The sequence below is a fragment of the Aspergillus caelatus genome, assembly GCF_009193585.1.
Source record: "Aspergillus caelatus strain CBS 763.97 unplaced genomic scaffold BDV27scaffold_38, whole genome shotgun sequence".
In the NCBI taxonomy this organism is placed as follows: Eukaryota; Fungi; Ascomycota; class Eurotiomycetes; order Eurotiales; family Aspergillaceae; genus Aspergillus; species Aspergillus caelatus.
The window spans coordinates 14,471-32,111 of record NW_022475301.1 but is presented as its reverse complement, the minus strand read 5'-3'; the positions used below and the strand labels follow the sequence as shown (position 1 = coordinate 32,111).

The 17,641-nt window shown below is 50.0% G+C and overlaps 10 protein-coding genes across 10 annotated transcripts; 6 read left to right on the top strand and 4 right to left on the bottom strand.

Moving 5' to 3' along the window:
• Nucleotides 1–423: 423 nt before the first annotated feature.
• Nucleotides 424–1,646, bottom strand: BDV27DRAFT_76041 (ADP-ribosylation factor family protein). The gene is made up of 2 exons (XM_032077509.1): nt 1,437–1,646; nt 424–1,376 (listed from the first exon to the last, which is right to left on the bottom strand). The coding sequence occupies exons 1-2, from the start codon at nt 1,483–1,485 to the stop codon at nt 676–678; spliced, it is 750 nt and encodes a 249-aa protein (XP_031930339.1). The 5' UTR covers nt 1,486–1,646; the 3' UTR covers nt 424–675.
• Nucleotides 1,647–2,136: 490 nt separating this feature from the next.
• On the top strand, nt 2,137–4,186 carry BDV27DRAFT_76035 (uncharacterized protein). Its single transcript, XM_032077508.1, has 2 exons — nt 2,137–2,426; nt 2,496–4,186. Exons 1-2 carry the CDS (start codon nt 2,342–2,344, stop codon nt 4,067–4,069), a joined length of 1,659 nt encoding a protein of 552 aa, XP_031930338.1. The 5' UTR covers nt 2,137–2,341; the 3' UTR covers nt 4,070–4,186.
• BDV27DRAFT_76030 (mRNA splicing protein PRP18) lies at nt 4,187–5,590 on the bottom strand. Its single transcript, XM_032077507.1, has 2 exons — nt 4,555–5,590; nt 4,187–4,496 (listed from the first exon to the last, which is right to left on the bottom strand). Exons 1-2 carry the CDS (start codon nt 5,463–5,465, stop codon nt 4,304–4,306), a joined length of 1,104 nt encoding a protein of 367 aa, XP_031930337.1. The 5' UTR covers nt 5,466–5,590; the 3' UTR covers nt 4,187–4,303.
• Nucleotides 5,591–5,720: 130 nt separating this feature from the next.
• Nucleotides 5,721–6,833, top strand: BDV27DRAFT_124064 (SAP18 family protein). Its single transcript, XM_032066010.1, has one exon. It carries the CDS (start codon nt 5,912–5,914, stop codon nt 6,725–6,727), a length of 816 nt encoding a protein of 271 aa, XP_031930336.1. The 5' UTR covers nt 5,721–5,911; the 3' UTR covers nt 6,728–6,833.
• Nucleotides 6,834–6,945: 112 nt separating this feature from the next.
• On the bottom strand, nt 6,946–7,726 carry BDV27DRAFT_124063 (uncharacterized protein). The gene is made up of 4 exons (XM_032066009.1): nt 7,678–7,726; nt 7,582–7,617; nt 7,288–7,403; nt 6,946–7,212 (listed from the first exon to the last, which is right to left on the bottom strand). Exons 1-4 carry the CDS (start codon nt 7,694–7,696, stop codon nt 7,159–7,161), a joined length of 225 nt encoding a protein of 74 aa, XP_031930335.1. The 5' UTR covers nt 7,697–7,726; the 3' UTR covers nt 6,946–7,158.
• Nucleotides 7,727–7,813: 87 nt separating this feature from the next.
• BDV27DRAFT_124060 (glutathione S-transferase) lies at nt 7,814–9,389 on the top strand. The gene is made up of 3 exons (XM_032066008.1): nt 7,814–8,388; nt 8,462–8,841; nt 8,918–9,389. The coding sequence occupies exons 1-3, from the start codon at nt 8,348–8,350 to the stop codon at nt 9,262–9,264; spliced, it is 768 nt and encodes a 255-aa protein (XP_031930334.1). The 5' UTR covers nt 7,814–8,347; the 3' UTR covers nt 9,265–9,389.
• A 65-nt stretch (nt 9,390–9,454) lies between these two features.
• On the bottom strand, nt 9,455–11,568 carry ugd1 (UDP-glucose dehydrogenase; the record flags this gene model as incomplete). Its single annotated transcript, XM_032075146.1, has 3 exons — nt 9,455–10,687; nt 10,793–11,238; nt 11,310–11,568. 3 exons carry the CDS (start codon nt 11,566–11,568, stop codon nt 9,455–9,457), a joined length of 1,938 nt encoding a protein of 645 aa, XP_031930333.1.
• Nucleotides 11,569–12,123: 555 nt separating this feature from the next.
• On the top strand, nt 12,124–13,614 carry BDV27DRAFT_169874 (glycosyltransferase family 4 protein; the record flags this gene model as incomplete). The annotated part of the gene is made up of 1 exon (XM_032075145.1): nt 12,124–13,614. One exon carries the CDS (start codon nt 12,124–12,126, stop codon nt 13,567–13,569), a length of 1,446 nt encoding a protein of 481 aa, XP_031930332.1. The 3' UTR covers nt 13,570–13,614.
• A 294-nt stretch (nt 13,615–13,908) lies between these two features.
• On the top strand, nt 13,909–14,801 carry BDV27DRAFT_142906 (GNAT family N-acetyltransferase; the record flags this gene model as incomplete). The annotated part of the gene is made up of 3 exons (XM_032070018.1): nt 13,909–14,018; nt 14,118–14,440; nt 14,530–14,801. 3 exons carry the CDS (start codon nt 13,909–13,911, stop codon nt 14,799–14,801), a joined length of 705 nt encoding a protein of 234 aa, XP_031930331.1.
• Nucleotides 14,802–16,418: 1,617 nt separating this feature from the next.
• On the top strand, nt 16,419–17,636 carry BDV27DRAFT_169872 (ABC transporter substrate-binding protein; the record flags this gene model as incomplete). The annotated part of the gene is made up of 3 exons (XM_032075144.1): nt 16,419–16,578; nt 16,621–16,908; nt 16,960–17,636. The coding sequence occupies 3 exons, from the start codon at nt 16,419–16,421 to the stop codon at nt 17,607–17,609; spliced, it is 1,098 nt and encodes a 365-aa protein (XP_031930330.1). The 3' UTR covers nt 17,610–17,636.
• Between the last annotated feature and the right edge of the window lie 5 nt (nt 17,637–17,641).

The following is a 17,641-nucleotide window of genomic DNA, read 5'->3' as shown; positions in this document are numbered from 1 at the left end:
TTTTATGACCCTTCAGATGGGTAGACACAACTTAGCCGTGGCATGCCAACAACCCTATGACGTCAAGGCTGATGGAGGTTGACTTCATACTTAACTCACCACCATCGACATCCATGATTGTTTTCACGGGTCTGAGGCGTCAAAAAATACCGGTACCTTTACTTATTTCCCTGTATGTTTTCAAAACATGACGTTGCTATGTTTAACTCTGTCGGCCCAGCCGTGGAGATGATCGCGCGACCACAGCGAAGCTATAATGGTGCCGAATTAAAGGTTAATTAATTAGAACGTCTAGACGGACATTAAGCCTAGACCTATGACTTCATCGAATGTTTCAAAACTGTGCCGAGACAGTAGCTTGTGCAGGTGCCCCGTGGTATACATGATCGGCTTAGTGGAACATGGTATATCATTGAAAATTACACAGTACATTCCATACACCATATCTATAACACGAAGGTAAAATAAATAAACAATTAAACTAAGGTATCTTTGCGTGTGAACAATTCCTCCCTGCGCCATTAACAAGCCCCCAATCCAATCAGATCTAATATCAAAAGGCACCAAGCGAAATCTAGAGGCACCTGTTCCTGGCCGTTTCACGAATTCATCCAGGTACGGGGGACAACCTCAGGCCCGGTCTTACATAGAGCTCCCCATAATTGGCGAGCCGTATCATCTCATAATCGGAGGCCTTCCCTCCTTATTCCACTTGACTCGGGTTTGAACCCACTCCACAGCTTCCTGGACTCCTGAGCCCAGAAGCGCACTGACGGGTAAGACGCGACTGTCGCGCATGGCGCCTCCAGATTCTCCCTCGAAGACCTTGCGCACAAACCCTTCCTTGATGCGAACCACTTCTACCGAATCCTCTCGATCTTGTTTGTTTGCTAGGACCAGGATCGGTACACCCGCCACATCTGAGTTCTTTAAGACGGATTCTAACACTTCACGACACTCGTCGAGCCGCCCAAAGTCACTCCCAGACGCATTGATGCCGACTGTCTGTTCGGTGAACGCATCAGAGTTGCCCCCCGAAGGGCCCGATGCAGAGCTGGGTCGTCGATTCGAAGGGAGCCGGGTGATATCTGGGTCTTGACCGACGTCGGTGCTGTCGACGACGAAGATGATCGCATGACAGCTTGAGTAATAGCTTTGCCATAGGTTTCTCATGGTTAATTGACCCCCAACATCCCAAATCTTCAGGTACATTTCTGGGAGGTTAATGGTTGCGACATTTTGGCCGACTGTAGGCACGGTCTTGCCAGGGTTCGGAGCAGGGGCGCCTTCGGGACGGGGTTGGTAGAGCGCCTTGATCTGCGAGAGGAGCGTAGTTTTGCCAGCGTTATCTAGCCCGAGAAGGAGGACAGAGTACTCTACGTAGTGAATTGTCAGTAAGCAGCTCTGCGCATGGCCTCGCGGCGTGTTCTCCTTACCCTCTTTGCTGGTGGCGTACATATACAACGACTTGGCCAGATGGTACATCGTTGCGGTCGGCGGAGGCCGGAGCCAACTCCTGGTATCAGAACGGGCGTAACGAGAGTCGGGATAACGGAATCATGGCAGCGCAACTTGCCTCTGATTCCCTAGCCCTTACACTTTTCACTTTCTTTTCTGATTCCAACGTCGTTCTGCCTCTGGTGACGATCATTCACCCGCCTACTCTTCCGTCCAACTCGCGTCAGCCTTAACCCCCTTTAGGAAGGTAGGGTACAGGGTTGCCAAGTCTCCTCACCCTAAGCCCTAAATATCCTAGTCTGGCTACCCCGCAGCCGGAAGGTCGCCGACTTCATGATTATGATAGAATTAGGTATTGTTTTCCCTGGTGGATTCCCTCCATGATTTCACCGAACGATTACGCTACCATGGGTGATGTATCTTGTATCGCCCCTGGTTGCAAAAAGGTTCATTTCTTGACCTTGGGTGACTGAGATTTATCTCAACTCTATCAAGATTCGGAGGGGGGGGAATGATTGATGTACTCGTACATACATACTTTTGATACGAGATGATGTCCCGCCGACTGCCACCGGTCTAGGCGACTCGAACCAAGCTTAATTTCCATAGTTCACCCCACGCCGCCGTTCGGACCATAATCGGGTCAGGATTGCTAAGCTAGACCAGAGTTTTGTCAGCGAAACGAGTTTACTTTTGTGATCCGCTCAAAGTGCGCCTCTCACGCCATCTTCTTGCAGCATTTTCTGCCATCTCAGATGTAACCTCTTTCGATGGCCTAACGGCTTCATGTCCTTCACAGGAAGGTAGTGGTGCCGCGATTATCATCTAGACTAGACCCACCGATTGAAAGCACTGTCCTTCTGGGCCTCTGCCACTCTATCGCATGTCCCGTCGAGAATGCTCCGCGCTGACTGGGCGGCTGGAGGCTCACAGATCGCCTTCAATGGACACTGACACCATTATAATCGGTATGTCGCCATACTCCTTGAAGGCTATTTCTGCCAATGGGCGCCGTGATTGACCTGTAACCGCCACAGGAAATGGGCCTTCGGCCATGATCCTGTCCTTTATTCTGCACGGTCACGTCCCGTATTATTCCCCCAATCCTCCACATCCCGATCCTCTTCTTCATGCCAAACTCAAAGATCACCCGGCGTTGCTAGATGCCGATGTCGAAGCCCTGACGGAGCATTTTGCCGCTTCTCGGCTGAGCTACTCCACCCAAGCTCTGCCGGTTAATGTATTATTTGACACCCTCTTCCGCCCTAGTATAGATGTGGAAGAACTGGGAAGCATTTCAAATATCGAATGGCGCTATGTGCCTGAAAAAGCGGTTCCTCATTTGGTTTTCGGAAATGCGCCACGGCCTGGTGGGCAATGGACCGAAAATCGCGTCCCTGCCAGTTGGGACATTCAGACTTTGAGCTATGCATCTATGTTATCTCTTCCGGGCTACTCCTTCGCAGAGCATTATCGGAAAGTCACAGGCAAAGATCTCCCTGCTTTCACCCGACCCAGTAGACAGGAGACGGCGGAATATTTCCGGATGTATCCGGAAGCAGTTGGGATTGCGGATGTTTTCAAGAGCAATGAAACCCTAGCCGGTATCTCCAGAACGGAGAGTGGCTTTTTCATTCAGTCACATAATATTCATTGCAAGAACTTGGTTTTAGCGAGCGGTATATTTTCTGAGGTGATACAGCCTCGTCCGCTGCTCCAGCCACTCCTCTCGTTTCAACCTGTCCCGGATATCCCTCTTCTCATTATTGGGTCTGGGTTTTCAGCTGCAGATGTAATTATCTCAGCACCAAAGGATCAGAAGGTCATTCATGTATACAAATGGGATCCCGAAAATCGGCCGTCTCCCCTGCGGGGCTGTCACCAACAAGCCTACCCCGAGTACGCGGGGGTCTACCGTTTGATGAAACGAGCTGCTGTTGCGGCAGCGCCAAGCACCAACAAACGTCCTACCAGAGTGAAGCGGACGACATCAAGCCCGTTTCTCGAAAGTCGTGCTTGGGATGAGGTTTATAAAGGATATCCAAATACTGAAATAATCGGCGTGGATATGGAGAAGGAATTTGCTACCGTTACCTTCCGCCGAAATGATGGCACCACTTTCTCGCAACCTGTACGCGGTATGGTGTATGCGACTGGTCGCCGAGGCTCCCTCGGTTACCTGGACCGTGGACTTCTTTCTGAGATCTTGGAATGTGATGATAAAGGCGAAATAAACCCGATGGTCTCTGGACAGACCCTACGACAAAAAGCATTTGAAAACATGGAGATCGCGAATAATATCTTCATCGTTGGCAGTTTGACGGGCGACACTCTCATTCGGTTCGCACATGGCAGCTGTGCTCAAACAGCAGGCAAACTGATCCGTACATTTACTGGGGAAAACAGGGCCAGGACCAAGGCGGTGGTCTCTACCCGATCACAGGGATCATCTCCAGGGCTGATGCAAGGCATTGATGGCCACGATGTTTACGGGAACGGAAATCACAAGGTCCAACTCGATAAGATTGATAGCTGTCGGACGGAGTACCCTATGCCCGAGAAGTCGGGCTTGCTTGGAAGCATATGGAAAGCACTAACGGCAATCTGGTAACGATACAATGTGTTCTAACCTCTTTACTATACACATACATCACATATAGATCTAGATGGCAGGTGCGCAACCTTTATATGTATAAAATCGATTATATTTAGCATTCTTACACGCCCCAAGGGCCACACATGTTCACAAAAATGATGCAATGTATAGGTGCAACCGGGTATAAATATCATCATCATTATTGTACACTAACTAGTCACGAAGGCCAGAGAGAATATCTTCATAATTCTAGCCCATGATTTGCAGCTGATCGTCTGGAGGCCACCGGGTCTGCGCAAAGCTCAAGCACCGTTTAATGCTTTGCAGATACTTGCGAGTGATCTCATCGCTTAGAATATGGGCCTGCTGGTCGCTCTGGTGCAGCTTTTCTCGGGCTGATCGCTCGTGGATACCAACCATGGTTACACCAATGGGCCATGCTCTGTACACCGTTAGTTATCTCAGGGTATACAATTTTAGTTCAAGGGGCCAACACGTACGCCTTTCCAATACTCAATCGTAGATAGGCATCATTTGCATCTACGTATCTCCGCAGCTGGGCATTATGGACGATTTCGATAACATGCTCCAGTACGCTATCATCAACATCCACCTTCTCGAACTTTCGGAACAGCGGCTTCATATTCTCTTTCGACTGGAGCATTGCATTGTAAGCTTGTCGTCCCTGGAGACTTTGCTTGACAGATATATCTCGCTTCGCCAATGCAAGCTCCCACTCCCCTAACACCATGTTGAAATACGAAGCCAGCTGGCGGAACAAATATTTGCGACCTTCCGTATCCTTAGGGAGTGTCGTAGAAATCTTCATATCCTTTTCGGGGACCAGTTCCAGGGTCGTAGGAATAGGCCCATCAGACAACTGCTGTTGGGGGGTGAGCGAACGCTGCACGAGTCGACGATACCGCCGTAAACGGCCGCGATGTGTCTCTCCGAACAACCGAGCCGGTTCATCCATCTCACGCAGCTTCGTAACCAATTCCTCGTCTGGGATGTCTTCCTCCTCATCCTTATCCTTCTCCTCATCCTTTTCACCGGTAGGGGGCAATTCAGGCAATCCCAACCGTTTTCGTCGCTCTCGCTCCTTAGCCGCTTCTTCTTCTTCTCTCTTTTTCCGTGACTCTTCCGCTAGTCGTCGCTTTTTCTCCTCTCGCTCCTGGCGCCGTTCGGCCTCCTCTTCGTCCAATTTGCGCTTCTGAGCCATGCGCTCCTCTCGTTCGCGTTGCGCTCGCTCCTGCTCTTCATTGTAGGCGGCGATTCGAGCAGCTTCTAATTCACTGCGGCGAACGTATTTCTTCTCGGGGGGGTTCGATGTATCTTTTTTGTCTGATGACGATGATCCGCCGCCTTTGGCTTTGGAAATCTCCTTGGACATTAACGCCGCGAAATCCATGTTATTGACTGCCGATATGGGCAAAGGCCAACCAAGAATGATTTAAATAAAATGCGAAAAGGGAACCAGACCGTAGCAGAAGTTCCGTGACTGACAACAGTGCCAGTTGGTTGGGTGGGGGGGGGGGAGGGAGGCGGCAAAAGTTGGTTTTCGGGCGTGAGGTCGAGAGTAAAGGGCGGGCTAGACTAGAGTTAAGGTAAAGCTTTAACTCGTCGGCGGTCGAGCTTAAACTCGGGGTGACAAAACCAGAAGCTCTCTCCATTTATTTCAACCGCAACACTTCCGCTAAACATTTCACTCCCTCAATTCTTATTCACTCATTGTTGTCCCCGATTGATGCTGTGACGAAATAGACACCTACGCAAGAATAGTATCTCCATATTTTCTTTGAGTTCTCATTGAACGATCAACTGTACCGTCCATCGAACCCCCCGACAATCGGTATCATGGCCGCCGCTCGAGATGCGCCAAAACCCCAAATCGACCGTCAGTCCACAACACCCTTCCATCTGAAGCTTTTCTACCGCGTGAGCAACTTCCACCACCTGTCAGACTTTGCTCCCCAGTCGCCGCCTGCTTCATACGGTGGTCCTGTCAGCGGCCCCAACGCCATTCGGGCACGCTCCCCTCCCCCGCCGCCGCTCCCTGCCCACCTTCAAATCTACACCTGGCAGTCCTGCTCGCTACGCGAATTGTCACAGCTCCTCACCTCTGCCTTGCCGTCGCTACTACCAGACCCGCCCGTAGGCACAAGACTATGCTTCCGCCTCATTTACCCCGACACAAAGACCGCAGCGACGATGGGGCCCGACGTGCGAGGCCGGTATCTTAGCAAGGACATAGGCAGTGTGGTGATCGGACCAAGGGACAGCCCGTACCGCGATGAGAATGACGAAGAGAACGGCGCTCCTGCGGGACCCCGGGCGGGACCCCGGGCTGGACCTCTGCGGCTACAGGGCCACGACGCCGACAAAACGCTACAAGACGTACGATTCGTGATCGGAGACTATGTAGATTGCGCGATTCTGCCACCACTGGAGGATGGGTCGGTAGCACCACCGATCACCTCTGGGAGGGGGTCCATTGGTTCGGCAGTTGGTGGTGGCATGAGAGCATTCCGCGATAATGGGTTCGCAGGCCGGCCAGGTCGGGGAGGCCGTGGCAGCGGCGGCGGCGACCGCATTCCTGCAGGCGATTGGAGACGGGGAGAGAGGCTACCGGAAGGAGGAGGGCGTGGGAGGAGAGGATGGAGTCCTTATTAATCGACATCTCTTTCTATTTTGCGTCTAATGATCTCGGATTGTATTAGTTTCTGGAGTTGTGATCCTGAGGGATACCCGGTACTGAAAATATAGTTGTTGTCTGATCTATGGCTTGGTGCTTTTCTATTCTGAATGCGTAGCGTAAAGTAATACTTTAAAGTTGGAGATCAGGCATCTCACCCCAAATATATATATAAATATATATATCCGCACATATCCTACACAACACATTCCACCTACACTGGAAGTACCACAAACACATAATCCACACTCTTCATCTACAATTCAACCAAAGTACCAAGAAGAGAAAAAGAAACAATAAGCGGTATATTCCGTAATAAATACACATCTAGCGATGAGTGTCGTCATCCTTCCGACAAACCCTTCATTTTCATCCACCCCAAACCAATCGACCGCAAAACAACGATAAATCAAAATTCCTCAAGGGTATCTCCCCTCCGCTTCCCACGGAAATCGTACTTGCCCTGTAACAAGGAAAACCCGTCAGTCCGAAACCCATCCAATCCCCAGTTCGCCGAAGAAACCAAAGTCAAACCCACCTCAGTCTTGTAGGCAATGTAGCCCAATGTTCCGGGAATCAGAGCCATGTAGAGGAACGAGAACCAGGCATGGCGCGGGGTCCAGCGGAAGTACTTGTAGCGGTTTGCGTTGACCTCTGTTCGACAATATTAGTCTTGATCGTGGTCTTTCTCGACATTCTTATGTTTCCAATCGTAGCATTAGACGGCACAGCACATCGACAGAGCGTAGAGTCCATCACATTCCATCGTTATATCATGTCAAGATTGGTTGGGTTGGGTGTCGGGAGAAGAAAGCGAGGGGAGGAAATGTACCGTAGTATTTCTGGAGGGCCGGGTCAAGGACCAGGGCTGGAATTGAAAAGTATTAGTGTCTTCTCTATCAATCGTAACCATGGAAGAAAAACTCACACTTGCTAGGACCGGCCATGGTAGCGGTTGTGTAGAATGGACAGCGTTATCACCTATCTTTCGTCTTGAATTGGCTGAGCTTCAATTGGGCGAGGTGAGGTTCCCCGTGATGTCACGTGGTTTCTCACATTGCTTAGTAAGGTTGTGCTGTGCATGAATGTGATTGGTTGGGCATGGTTGAATGTTATGCAGTCATGCATTACTTCTTCTTTATCCTAATTAGGGTATATCGTGTCTATCCTACAGGGAGCTAATGTAGAAGACCATGCAGTAATCGGGTGATTGTCGGGAAAAGTCCAGATAATGAAGATTTTCATTCACCAAAACTCGAAAATGGCCCTCTAGGAATTGGATTGAAAGACCCACTCCCGCCGATGACGCAGTTTCACAGGCGGAGATGCCGAGGCAGATATGCTCTTTTTGCTCGGTCGCTGCAATACGAGGAGATTATTCCAGTCGATCAGTCTAGATCTGCTCGGTATAAGAGTCCTGGCTTCCTGATATTGGTCTGCTGCTCGTATCTACCACGTCAGAAACTGTACTCAGTGTCATAGGATACGATACCGCAATCAGTTCTGGTTTTATATCAACTCGATCGCTTCTCGCTTGATCGACTCTACTTAAAGCAATATACTTTTGCGCTCCTATCAAAGTATAGATATACATCAAGATGACGGACGCAAACAAAGGCGCTAACATCACCCTCTACTGGTCCGTCTCTCCCTTTCCCTTTCATATATATTCCTCGTACATTAAAGCACACTAACACGAGAAAAACTTACAGGCTGGAGCAATCCCGCTCCCAGCGCATTGTCTGGCTCTTCGAGGAACTAGGCCTCACCTACAACCTGAAGACCTTCAAGCGCACATCGGAGATGCTGGCTCCTCCGGAGCTGAAGAAGATCCATCCGCTGGGCAAATCGCCCGTCATCACCATTGAATCCGAGCAGTCAGAGAAACCGCTCGTGCTTGCCGAATCGGGTAATATCACCGAATACCTGTGCGACCATTTCGGCGGCGAGAAGCTCATCCCGAAGCGCTATCCCGAGGGTAAGGAGGGCGTCGTCGGCAGCGAGACGGAGGAATGGATGCGCTACCGGTATTTCATGCACTATGCTGAGGGTACTCTGATGCCGTTTTTGGTGTTTCAGTTGGTCATGGATCGTGAGTTTTAACCTTTCGTTTTTCTCGTTTGTTTGATGCTTGCGTGGTTGGTGGCTGATGGTATGGTATGGTATAGGCATGAAGGATGCCCCTGTTCCGTTTTTCATTAAGCCCATCCCGAGGTTTGTTGCGTCAAAGGTTGAAGAGGCTTTCCTTTCTAGGAATATCTTTGGGAACTTTGATTTCCTCGAGGAGCGTCTGCAGACTGCCCCTGGTGGTGGACCGTATCTCTGCGGACAGCAGTTGACCGCTGCTGATATTATGATGAGCTTCCCGCTTATTGCGGCGTCGTTGAGATTGCCGCTGAAGGAGAAGTATCCGCATCTGGCTAAGTATGTGGAGATGATCCAGGCCGAGGAGGGTTATCAGAGGGCTGTGAAGAAGGTGGAGGAGATTGATGGGAAGTTCCAGGCTTCTTTGTGAGCTTCTTTTATACTTTCATGGGATTCTGTTGTATGATTGATATGGTGATGATGATAGTTTTGTATGTTCATACTTATCTTTATGATCGTGCTGTAGTGCTTAATTGATAATCTGCTTGATTCTGTATATTCGAATTTCAATATAATCATAAGTAGGGTATCAATCTAATTAGGTCGTCTCAGTGTCCAGATCAAATACCAACGCTAGTGGTATCGTTCGATTGTGATGTACCAGGCCGCCGTCCAACAGTATCCAGTTGAATGCCTAATTTCTCCATCTCCCGTACGTCCAGGAAACACCGGCCATCAAGCACCCATTTGGGCTCTTTCAAGTTGTAAGCAATGCGCGCCCACTCCAGCGGCTCGGCAGTTGCAGGTCGGCTGGATGTTGATCGACAGGATGCGCAATCAGCGGCGCAACCTTGTTGTGGGGCAAGACGGTAGGATATTCCATTGAACGTCCAGGTCTCCTCTTCTGGCTTGACAGGAGCCATAATCACCTCGGCTAGACTATCATATACTTCTTGATCCACTCTAGTAACAGCTGGCTGATAGGCCAACAACGAACGACGTCGAGAGTTAGCAGGAACATTCCGGAACTGGTCACAGTCCGTCAAGACCAGGACTGCATGTGCCTGAGAACAAGCCAGATAAGGATCGGCAAGAACCTTCACGGCACTATTCTTCTCCGAGTGATTAGCCAAGACCACCTCTAGCTCGCGAAGGATATCCTCTTCCTGACAGTAAGGATCGTATATGGCGATTTCCATCGGCCTCTCCTCCATCAAAAGTCGGACCACATCCGCTGCCAAGGACTCACGCGTATCTCCCGTATCCTTCTTGAACGCAAAACCAAGTAAAGCAATCTTACGACCATGCAAATTGCCCTCGAATCGATTAATCACCTTTCTGGCGAATCGGTTCCGCTGCATTGCATTCATGTCATTGACCTGATTCCAATACTGCGCGACGTCTTCCAGCCCCAGGGTCTCAGCCAGATATGTCAAACTGGCGATATCCTTGCGGAAGCATGACCCGCCGAATCCTAGACCTGCCTTGAGAAATTGGGGTCCAATACGTGTATCCATGCCGACGGCTTTGGCTACTTGGTCGACCTCGGCGCCGGTCTTCTCGCAGATGGCACTTATGGAGTTGATACTGCTGATGCGCTGGGCGAGCATGGCATTGGCTACTAGCTTGGATAGCTCCGAGGACCAGGAGTTGATTTCGAGGATACGTGATGCTGGTACCCAGGTGGAATACAGGCTTGTGAGCATGTTTGCTGCACGACGACCTGCTGGTGTCCCTGAGGATCCGATGAGGACGCGGTCAGGTTTGACGAGGTTGTCGATGGCCGAGCCTTCGGATAGAAATTCCGGATTGGAAAGTACCTCGAAGGGGAGTTCTGGTCGGAGGGTGGCGAACTATAGTGAAGTTAGTATCCTTGTATCAGGGTTTACGGCAGATTCTTGAAAACCCCCAGAATAATCCTAATCGCAAAGGAAATGAAGAGCAAGGGGTATGAATACCATCTGTCGGATCCGCTGAGCAGTGCCACACGGCACCGTACTCTTCTCCACGATGACTGCGCCAGGTTTTGCATGGAGCGCAATCTCTCGTACAGCCTCATCGACGGCTGTCATATCAGTAGCTCTTCCAGCGCCTAATCCATACGTCTTTGTGGGTGTGTTCACCGCAAGGAAGACCATGTCAGCGCGAGCGATGCTACTAGCTGAGTCGCATGTGAAGAATAGGTTGGGCTTCCGCTTCACGTCCCCTAAGATGGCTGCAATGGAAGCACTCGAAGTCGCAAAATTTGCGCCGTCCCTCGCTACGCGGACAACGTTGCCCAAGCCTGGTTCATGAACTGGAAGATGAGGTGACTCCCATCTCTGAATGCGACGAGGGTCTCGGTCTACGACTTCGACTGCGACGGACGGGTTATGGAGCGCGAGGACTGCAGCGGTCGGGCCACCTATGGACAGTTAATGTCATGTATAATAGCATCTTGAGGGGACAGTCAGTCATGTAACAGTGAGGACGTACCTACATACCCCGCACCTACGACGCAGACGTTTTTGACCACCCTGGGAATGTCGTGAACTCTCTGCTCGGAGCTGAGATTATAAGTAGCCGACGAAGATGGAAAGCTTGACGAGACAAGCTCATCTCCTCTGGAGGCACCGAACAAAGGACTCGAAGCTGGAGTCGTCGGAGGCGTTGAGTCCTCATACAGACTCCCCTCCGAGGTGCCCAGTGGCGAAGACGGTATGTCCATCGGGTGAGTCTCCTTTTCTGCTAACATATTCGAGATTATGATCCAGTTTGCGGGCATGCACCTTCTTCAATGAGATTATTAACAGGGACCAAAGCGTTTATACAGTCTACTATCGCACACCTGACCTTTCCTGGTCACCCGGTGGCCGAGGCAAACTAGCATGGTTAATCGCTACATGTTTCCGGCAGGCTACTGGTCCTGCGAATGCCTCCTACGAGCGTTTCCGGAACGTGATGAAGCAAGATAGGAGCTAAAGAGCCAGATGGGCGCCATAGATAGTTGTAGGGAACCCCAAAGAGCTTGAAGAGTTGATGCACGGGGAAGTGAAGACGGAATGTCACTGGTGAAGGTTAATGGATACCGGCCACCCCACGTGCCCGCACGAAGCCCTCCTACACGAAGCTTGTGTCCATCTCTAAAGAATGAGCCCTCCATCCCGCAGGAGATCGTCAAATCAACTAGCCATCATGTGCTATTCACGTTTTCATGTCATCTGCCATGAATGCGATCTAATGCAAGATAAATGGTCCTATTAAACCATGGTATTGCCACCTCTAATTCGCTGCATTCCAGCAGTGCACAATGGCGTCGTTTGTTTCCAAACCAGATGATTTTCCTAATATTCTCAAGGGACGGCGTGTTCTGCTGACTACAGAGTCGCTGGGGCCCGTTAATGGTGTTAGTCGGACGACGTTGAGCTTGGTGGAGTACCTTCGGCACAACGGTGTCGATCTGGCTGTAGTCGCACCGCATTATCAAGGCTTCCGCTACCAGGCACAGGATGCTGCAGATTCACGGATACCGGGTTATCCTCTGCCATACAATCCAGACCTGACGATAGTTTATCCGTTTCGCTTGGACACTGTCTACAAACAAACCTTCCAGCCGGATATCATTTACGTCGCTAGCCCAGCCTCTCTAGGCTTCCAGGTCCTACTGCAGACCCGTCAGCTTCGGAAACCCCCTACGGTGCTACTCAACTACCAAACAGATCTCTCTGCCTACAGTGAAATAATCTTCCCGGCACCTCTTGACAGATTCGCAGTTTGGCTGTTGGCCACCGTGCAAGGATTCTTGTTCAGCCATCCAGCTGTACATACCATCTTCTATCCTTGTTCGGCTGTACTGAACTACCTGAAAGATGCTGGAGCTCCTGTCGAGCGCACCGTTAGATTGGGACGTGGTGTTGATACATCCTTATTTAACCCCGCGCACCGTGACAATGCCTATCGAAAGAAAATCGCCCCGAATGGAGAGATTGTTCTCGTCTGTGTTTGTCGCCTTGCTCCAGAGAAAGGGTTCGAGTTCCTAGCACAGGCGACAGTCAAGTTTGCTGAACAAAAGGTCCCCTTCAAGCTACTGATCGTCGGAGGGAACCGCAACCCGGTCGTGGAAACTCGAGTCCATCGTCTTTTCGACGCAGTCAGAGAACATGTCATATTCACTGGGTTCTTAACCGGACAACCTCTAGCTCGCGCATATGCCTCGGGCGATATCTTCCTTCATTGCTCCATTACCGAAACCTTCGGGCTAGTAGTACTGGAGGCCATGTCCAGTGGGTTACCCGTTATTGCCAGAGATCAAGGAGGCCCGTCGGATATTGTACAACACCAGAAGACGGGATACCTGGTTCCCCCAAACGATATAAATAACTTTGTTGATCTAGTACGAGAAGTCTCCATTGATAGCCAGTTGCGGTTTACTCTATCTACCTCTGCTCGGAGATACGCAGAAGATACAACATGGGAGAAGATAAACAACCGCGTCGCTTGGCAGATGGCGAACGCATTCGAGCAGCGTTCAGCCGAAGGAAGTCTGGGTAGTTCTGATGAGCCCGTTGTGGCCAGACTCATGTTGCCGATCCTGGAAAAACTGCGCATTACTCTGGCTGTTGGATTTGTGTACTTCATGTGGTTGATTGCTGTGGTTCCTTTGATCATTCATGGACAACGGGTCGTTCCCAGAGCTTTGGAATTTGTGCATAGCATGCCGGTACTTGGGAGGTGTGTACGGTATCTCTCTAGGTAATATATGTAAAGAGGCTATAGACGAGGCTTTTATCGGGTACACACGTTCATCTTATATGCTAGTATGTATTCGTTGCTCACAAGGCGTCCATTCGGAAATCCCAGGCTCTTCATACTTGGTGGATCCATAATACAGCTGGCCATCATAATCGAAGCAAGTTCAAAGGCCTATTTATTTCTGGCCCCCAAATGATGACAATAATCCTAGTGCACCGAACTCGGGGACTTTCCTCCGAAGTATAAAAGCCGAAAAGAAGCCTTAAGACTCCATCATACTAGTTAGTTTTCTCCTGTCAAGCTCTTACTTCCCTCCCTCCCCCCCCTAACCTGACTATCGAAGATGACCTACTCCAACGCCAACCCCCAATTCGAAGTCCGAGAAATCCAAACCAAAGAAGAATACGCCCGTCTAGTCGACGTCCTCTGGACTGCCAACTTCCAGCCTTATAAGTACTTAGCTTTCTCCCTTCCTACTATGCCTTCCTTGAGCCCCGCCCCAAATCACGCTTTTAAAAACCAACCCTAACTATGATAATTGTGATCCCACAGCCCCATCTTTACAGCCGTTCACCCCGTCACAGGCCACACGGCCTCGGACAGAGAAGCCGACAAAGCCCTCGACACCGAAATCCGATGGGCCGCGCACATCAAGAACCCGGCGTCGCATTTTATCTACGTGCTCGATCTTCATACTGGCCGCGTTGCCGGCGGGTGCGAATGGCTCATCTTCCATGACAATCCTTTCCCGCATGGCCCACAGACGATCCCGTGTACTTGGTATCCTGAGGGCTCCGAACGAGCGGAGTACACGAGTGCGTTTCTGTCTCAGGTATTTTTCTATCGAATGTCCTGGTTTAAGAGAAAGCATGCTGGTATGCTATACTTCTTTCTTTCGTTTTCTTGACCGAATATATATCTTATATGCGATGGTATTTGCTAATCCAACGGTGATGGGATAAAGGCGTCAACGCCATGGGCGTGCACCCTGATTACCGTCGGCGCGGTGTAGGCCGACTGCTCATGCAATGGGGTCATGAACGGATCGATGAATTGGGATACGAGAGTTTCATTGAAGGGAGTCCGATGGGACGGTGGCTGTACGAGGAATTCGGGTATCGACGGGTGGTGAGTTTGCATGTCGATTTGGAGAAGAGAAATCCCAGTGAAGAGTGGTCGAGATTGGTGCACGAGTGTCGTCCGCCGGCGATATTGTTGCTTTGGAGGCCTCCTTAGGGGAAATTGGGATGACAATGTGCCGGACGGGCCGTGGGCGGTTGACGAGGGGACATGGAAGATCATATAGCTATCTTTCAGGACTTCTATGATGGTCGTCACACAGTAGACAGAGCTGAGAAGCTGTGATAGTCAGAGCGTTACATCAGGGAATGTGAATATCTCACTTTAATCGTATTGCAAAGGGGTCCACTTTTCTTGTAGCACAAGGCTATTGAAAGATAGAAGAGGGAGGCCGTGTTTCAGGGCCGACCGGGTACTTATTTTCTGAAATGTTATGATATCGGACTTCATATTACCCGACAGGTCGAGGGAGTAGTAACATTAAGAACAGAATAGTATGTATATAGGCATTGAAGTTATTTGCAATACAATTGTGTAGTGAAATATATATAACCTCTATTAATCTAGCGATTGATACTTTCGTTTCCATATAGAGCGAAGCGGTTCTTGAACCATTAGCACCCACTGCCGAGCTATCTACACCAGCAGCTATGCTAGCATGATTATCATCTGAGGGCTGGCAAAGACCTCAGATAAATCCTATTGACCGAAGAGTCAGCCCACTCAACCGCATCAGAGCTTGACAGAGTACTGTATATCCTCTGTATCTAAGATATGCCAAGAATATACTTTGAAGCCTGGGTCGGTAGATCGTATTTGCCAAGTCGGTAGAAATAGGATCGTCGTTAAGGTAGTGCCAAGCCCAAGATTGGGAAGAATAAAATTAGGGTTTAATAAGGCCCAATATAGGAGGGTCTGGACTGTGCCTCCCCACACGTTTACCAGCTTTCTGATGCAACACCACAGGGCTTTAGCCCAAAATTGGCATTAACCACGAGTTTCTAACTGGTAATCTGGCAATCTTCGTACAAGCCAAGCATAATGCGCCGTGGATCGTGTGGCGCAGCAGCCACAAGGAAGCTTCTATGATTTTTATCTCTGCCTGACCGTTGGGATCGAGGATCATCCAACGGGTGTAAATTTTAACATCGGAATTATTCCGTGATTATCAATCTATCTGGTTTAATAGTTTGAGGTAGGATTCACATCAAGTGGATAACAGGGATCCTTCAATTCAGGCTACTTTCCTTATTCTCGGATATGGACGTCCCTCTAAACGTATCATATCATGTGTAATGTAGTGACTTGAGATGATCGATGTATACTATCGACGTAGAGTCATGGTTTATAATATATAGACATTGATTATGGATACATTGCACATCACCGTATCCCATTATGAAGACACAGGGACATTGTTTCCGATTGTTTCGAATGGGTTTGAGGGGTTTTCTCTTCGGCCGGTTGCCTGCTAGGTGACCCGTGCATTTAGTTTCATTTATCATTTGAGCTGTCCAATTACTGCATCATTGTCCATTATGGTACAGCAACTGTGCCGTGGCTCGGCGCCAAGGACGCTCGAAGGATTCTAGAGGCATTCGATTGGGATAGTAATTCTCAAACGGTACTCGACGAATTTGGATGTCGAGAGACTCAGGGCTTGCTTAAAAGGCGCGACGATCCCCGAACTGCAGCCGGCAATATCCCCATAACTTCCACATCTATCTACTTAGTTTTCACCTCATCAGCACTGGACCCAAACTCCATCAAAACATGGTTTACTTGAATCGTCTTCTCGCTCTGTCGAGCCTTTTGTCGCTCGGTCAAGCTCAGTGGTCTCGAAATGTTCCCTTGGAGACTCGCACTCTGGACGAGATCTACGAAGCCGCAAAGAAGGAGTCCGGCCCTTTGATTGTGTCCTCTGGTGGAGATGGTAAGTTTCCTTGCAGCTCTGGCCCTGACCTACTGCTGACAGCATGGCTAGCCGGAAACCAGAACGATTTCATCATCGATGCGTTCCAGAAACGCTTCCCTGATATCCAGGTGAACTGGACAGTCGACCTCTCCAAGTATCACGCGAGCCGCATTGACCGTGGCTTCTACGGCAAGGGGGAGACAACCGATGTGGTTATCCTGCAGACCCTGCAGGATTTCCCTCGCTGGAAGTCGCAGAACCGCCTTATGTACTACAAGCCAACAGTGTGGAACGATATTTATGCTTCTGAGCGTGATCCTCACGGTGCTTATCTTCCTATCGCAGAGTGTAAGCTATCCCTCCTTCATGAACTCAAATATGATCTGACAAGGTGTACAGATGGCTTCGGCGGTATCTTTTGGGACAGCACCAAGCTGAACGAATCCGAGGTGCCCGACGACTACGCATCTTTCACTGACCCTAAATGGCACGGAAAGCTGGTCCTCACCTATCCCAACGATGATGATGCCGTTTTGTATCTCTTCGCTAAGATAATCGGCCGCTACGGCTTTGAGTGGCTCAATGCCCTTCAAGCGAACGATGTTCAGTGGGTACGGGGCTCCTACACCCCCGCTGCCGTTATCTCGGCCGCCCATAACAACACAAGAAATCCTCGGTCGATCACTTTCACCACCGCCGATGGTTCGGAGAACTGGTGGGGAATTAAGAACCCTCAAAAGGACGAGAGCATGAGCTGGTCCCAGACGGCAGCCATCCTCGCGAGCACGAAGAAACCGGAAACCTCCAAGCTTCTGCTCAGTTTCTTGGTCAGCGACGAGTGGCAGAAGGCTCAGGCTGATGCGGGCAGCTTCGTTCCCCGGGTTAGCCTGGACCAGGGCAGACTTTACGAGCAGAATGTTAGTGAGGTTGGTGGCTTCCGGGTCTTTATGAGCCAGCGCAATGTTGTCGATTGGTGGAAGAGCCAGTTGGAGACTACTTTGGGTACTCCTCAGGGACCTAGCCCGCTGGATGTCTATCCTCGTGTCTAGTTGGGGTAATGCTGCACCTGCAGGTTGACAAT

Coding starts and splice junctions, on each gene's coding strand:
- BDV27DRAFT_124060 (XM_032066008.1), top strand. CDS start 8,348: ATGACGGACGCAAACAAAGGCGCTAACATCACCCTCTACTG. Junction 8,389..8,461: donor GCTAACATCACCCTCTACTG/GTCCGTCTCTCC, acceptor AAAAACTTACAG/GCTGGAGCAATCCCGCTCCC. Junction 8,842..8,917: donor GTTTCAGTTGGTCATGGATC/GTGAGTTTTAAC, acceptor GGTATGGTATAG/GCATGAAGGATGCCCCTGTT.
- BDV27DRAFT_76041 (XM_032077509.1), bottom strand. CDS start 1,485: ATGTACCATCTGGCCAAGTCGTTGTATATGTACGCCACCAGCAAAGAG. Junction 1,377..1,436: donor GTACGCCACCAGCAAAGAGG/GTAAGGAGAACA, acceptor TTCACTACGTAG/AGTACTCTGTCCTCCTTCTC.
- BDV27DRAFT_124064 (XM_032066010.1), top strand. CDS start 5,912: ATGGCCGCCGCTCGAGATGCGCCAAAACCCCAAATCGACCGTCAGTCC.
- BDV27DRAFT_76035 (XM_032077508.1), top strand. CDS start 2,342: ATGTCCCGTCGAGAATGCTCCGCGCTGACTGGGCGGCTGGAGGCTCAC. Junction 2,427..2,495: donor CACTGACACCATTATAATCG/GTATGTCGCCAT, acceptor TAACCGCCACAG/GAAATGGGCCTTCGGCCATG.
- BDV27DRAFT_76030 (XM_032077507.1), bottom strand. CDS start 5,465: ATGGATTTCGCGGCGTTAATGTCCAAGGAGATTTCCAAAGCCAAAGGC. Junction 4,497..4,554: donor CGATTGAGTATTGGAAAGGC/GTACGTGTTGGC, acceptor AACGGTGTACAG/AGCATGGCCCATTGGTGTAA.
- BDV27DRAFT_124063 (XM_032066009.1), bottom strand. Junction 7,404..7,581: donor GGCCCTCCAGAAATACTACG/GTACATTTCCTC, acceptor ATTGTCGAACAG/AGGTCAACGCAAACCGCTAC. Junction 7,213..7,287: donor ACATTGCCTACAAGACTGAG/GTGGGTTTGACT, acceptor TCCTTGTTACAG/GGCAAGTACGATTTCCGTGG.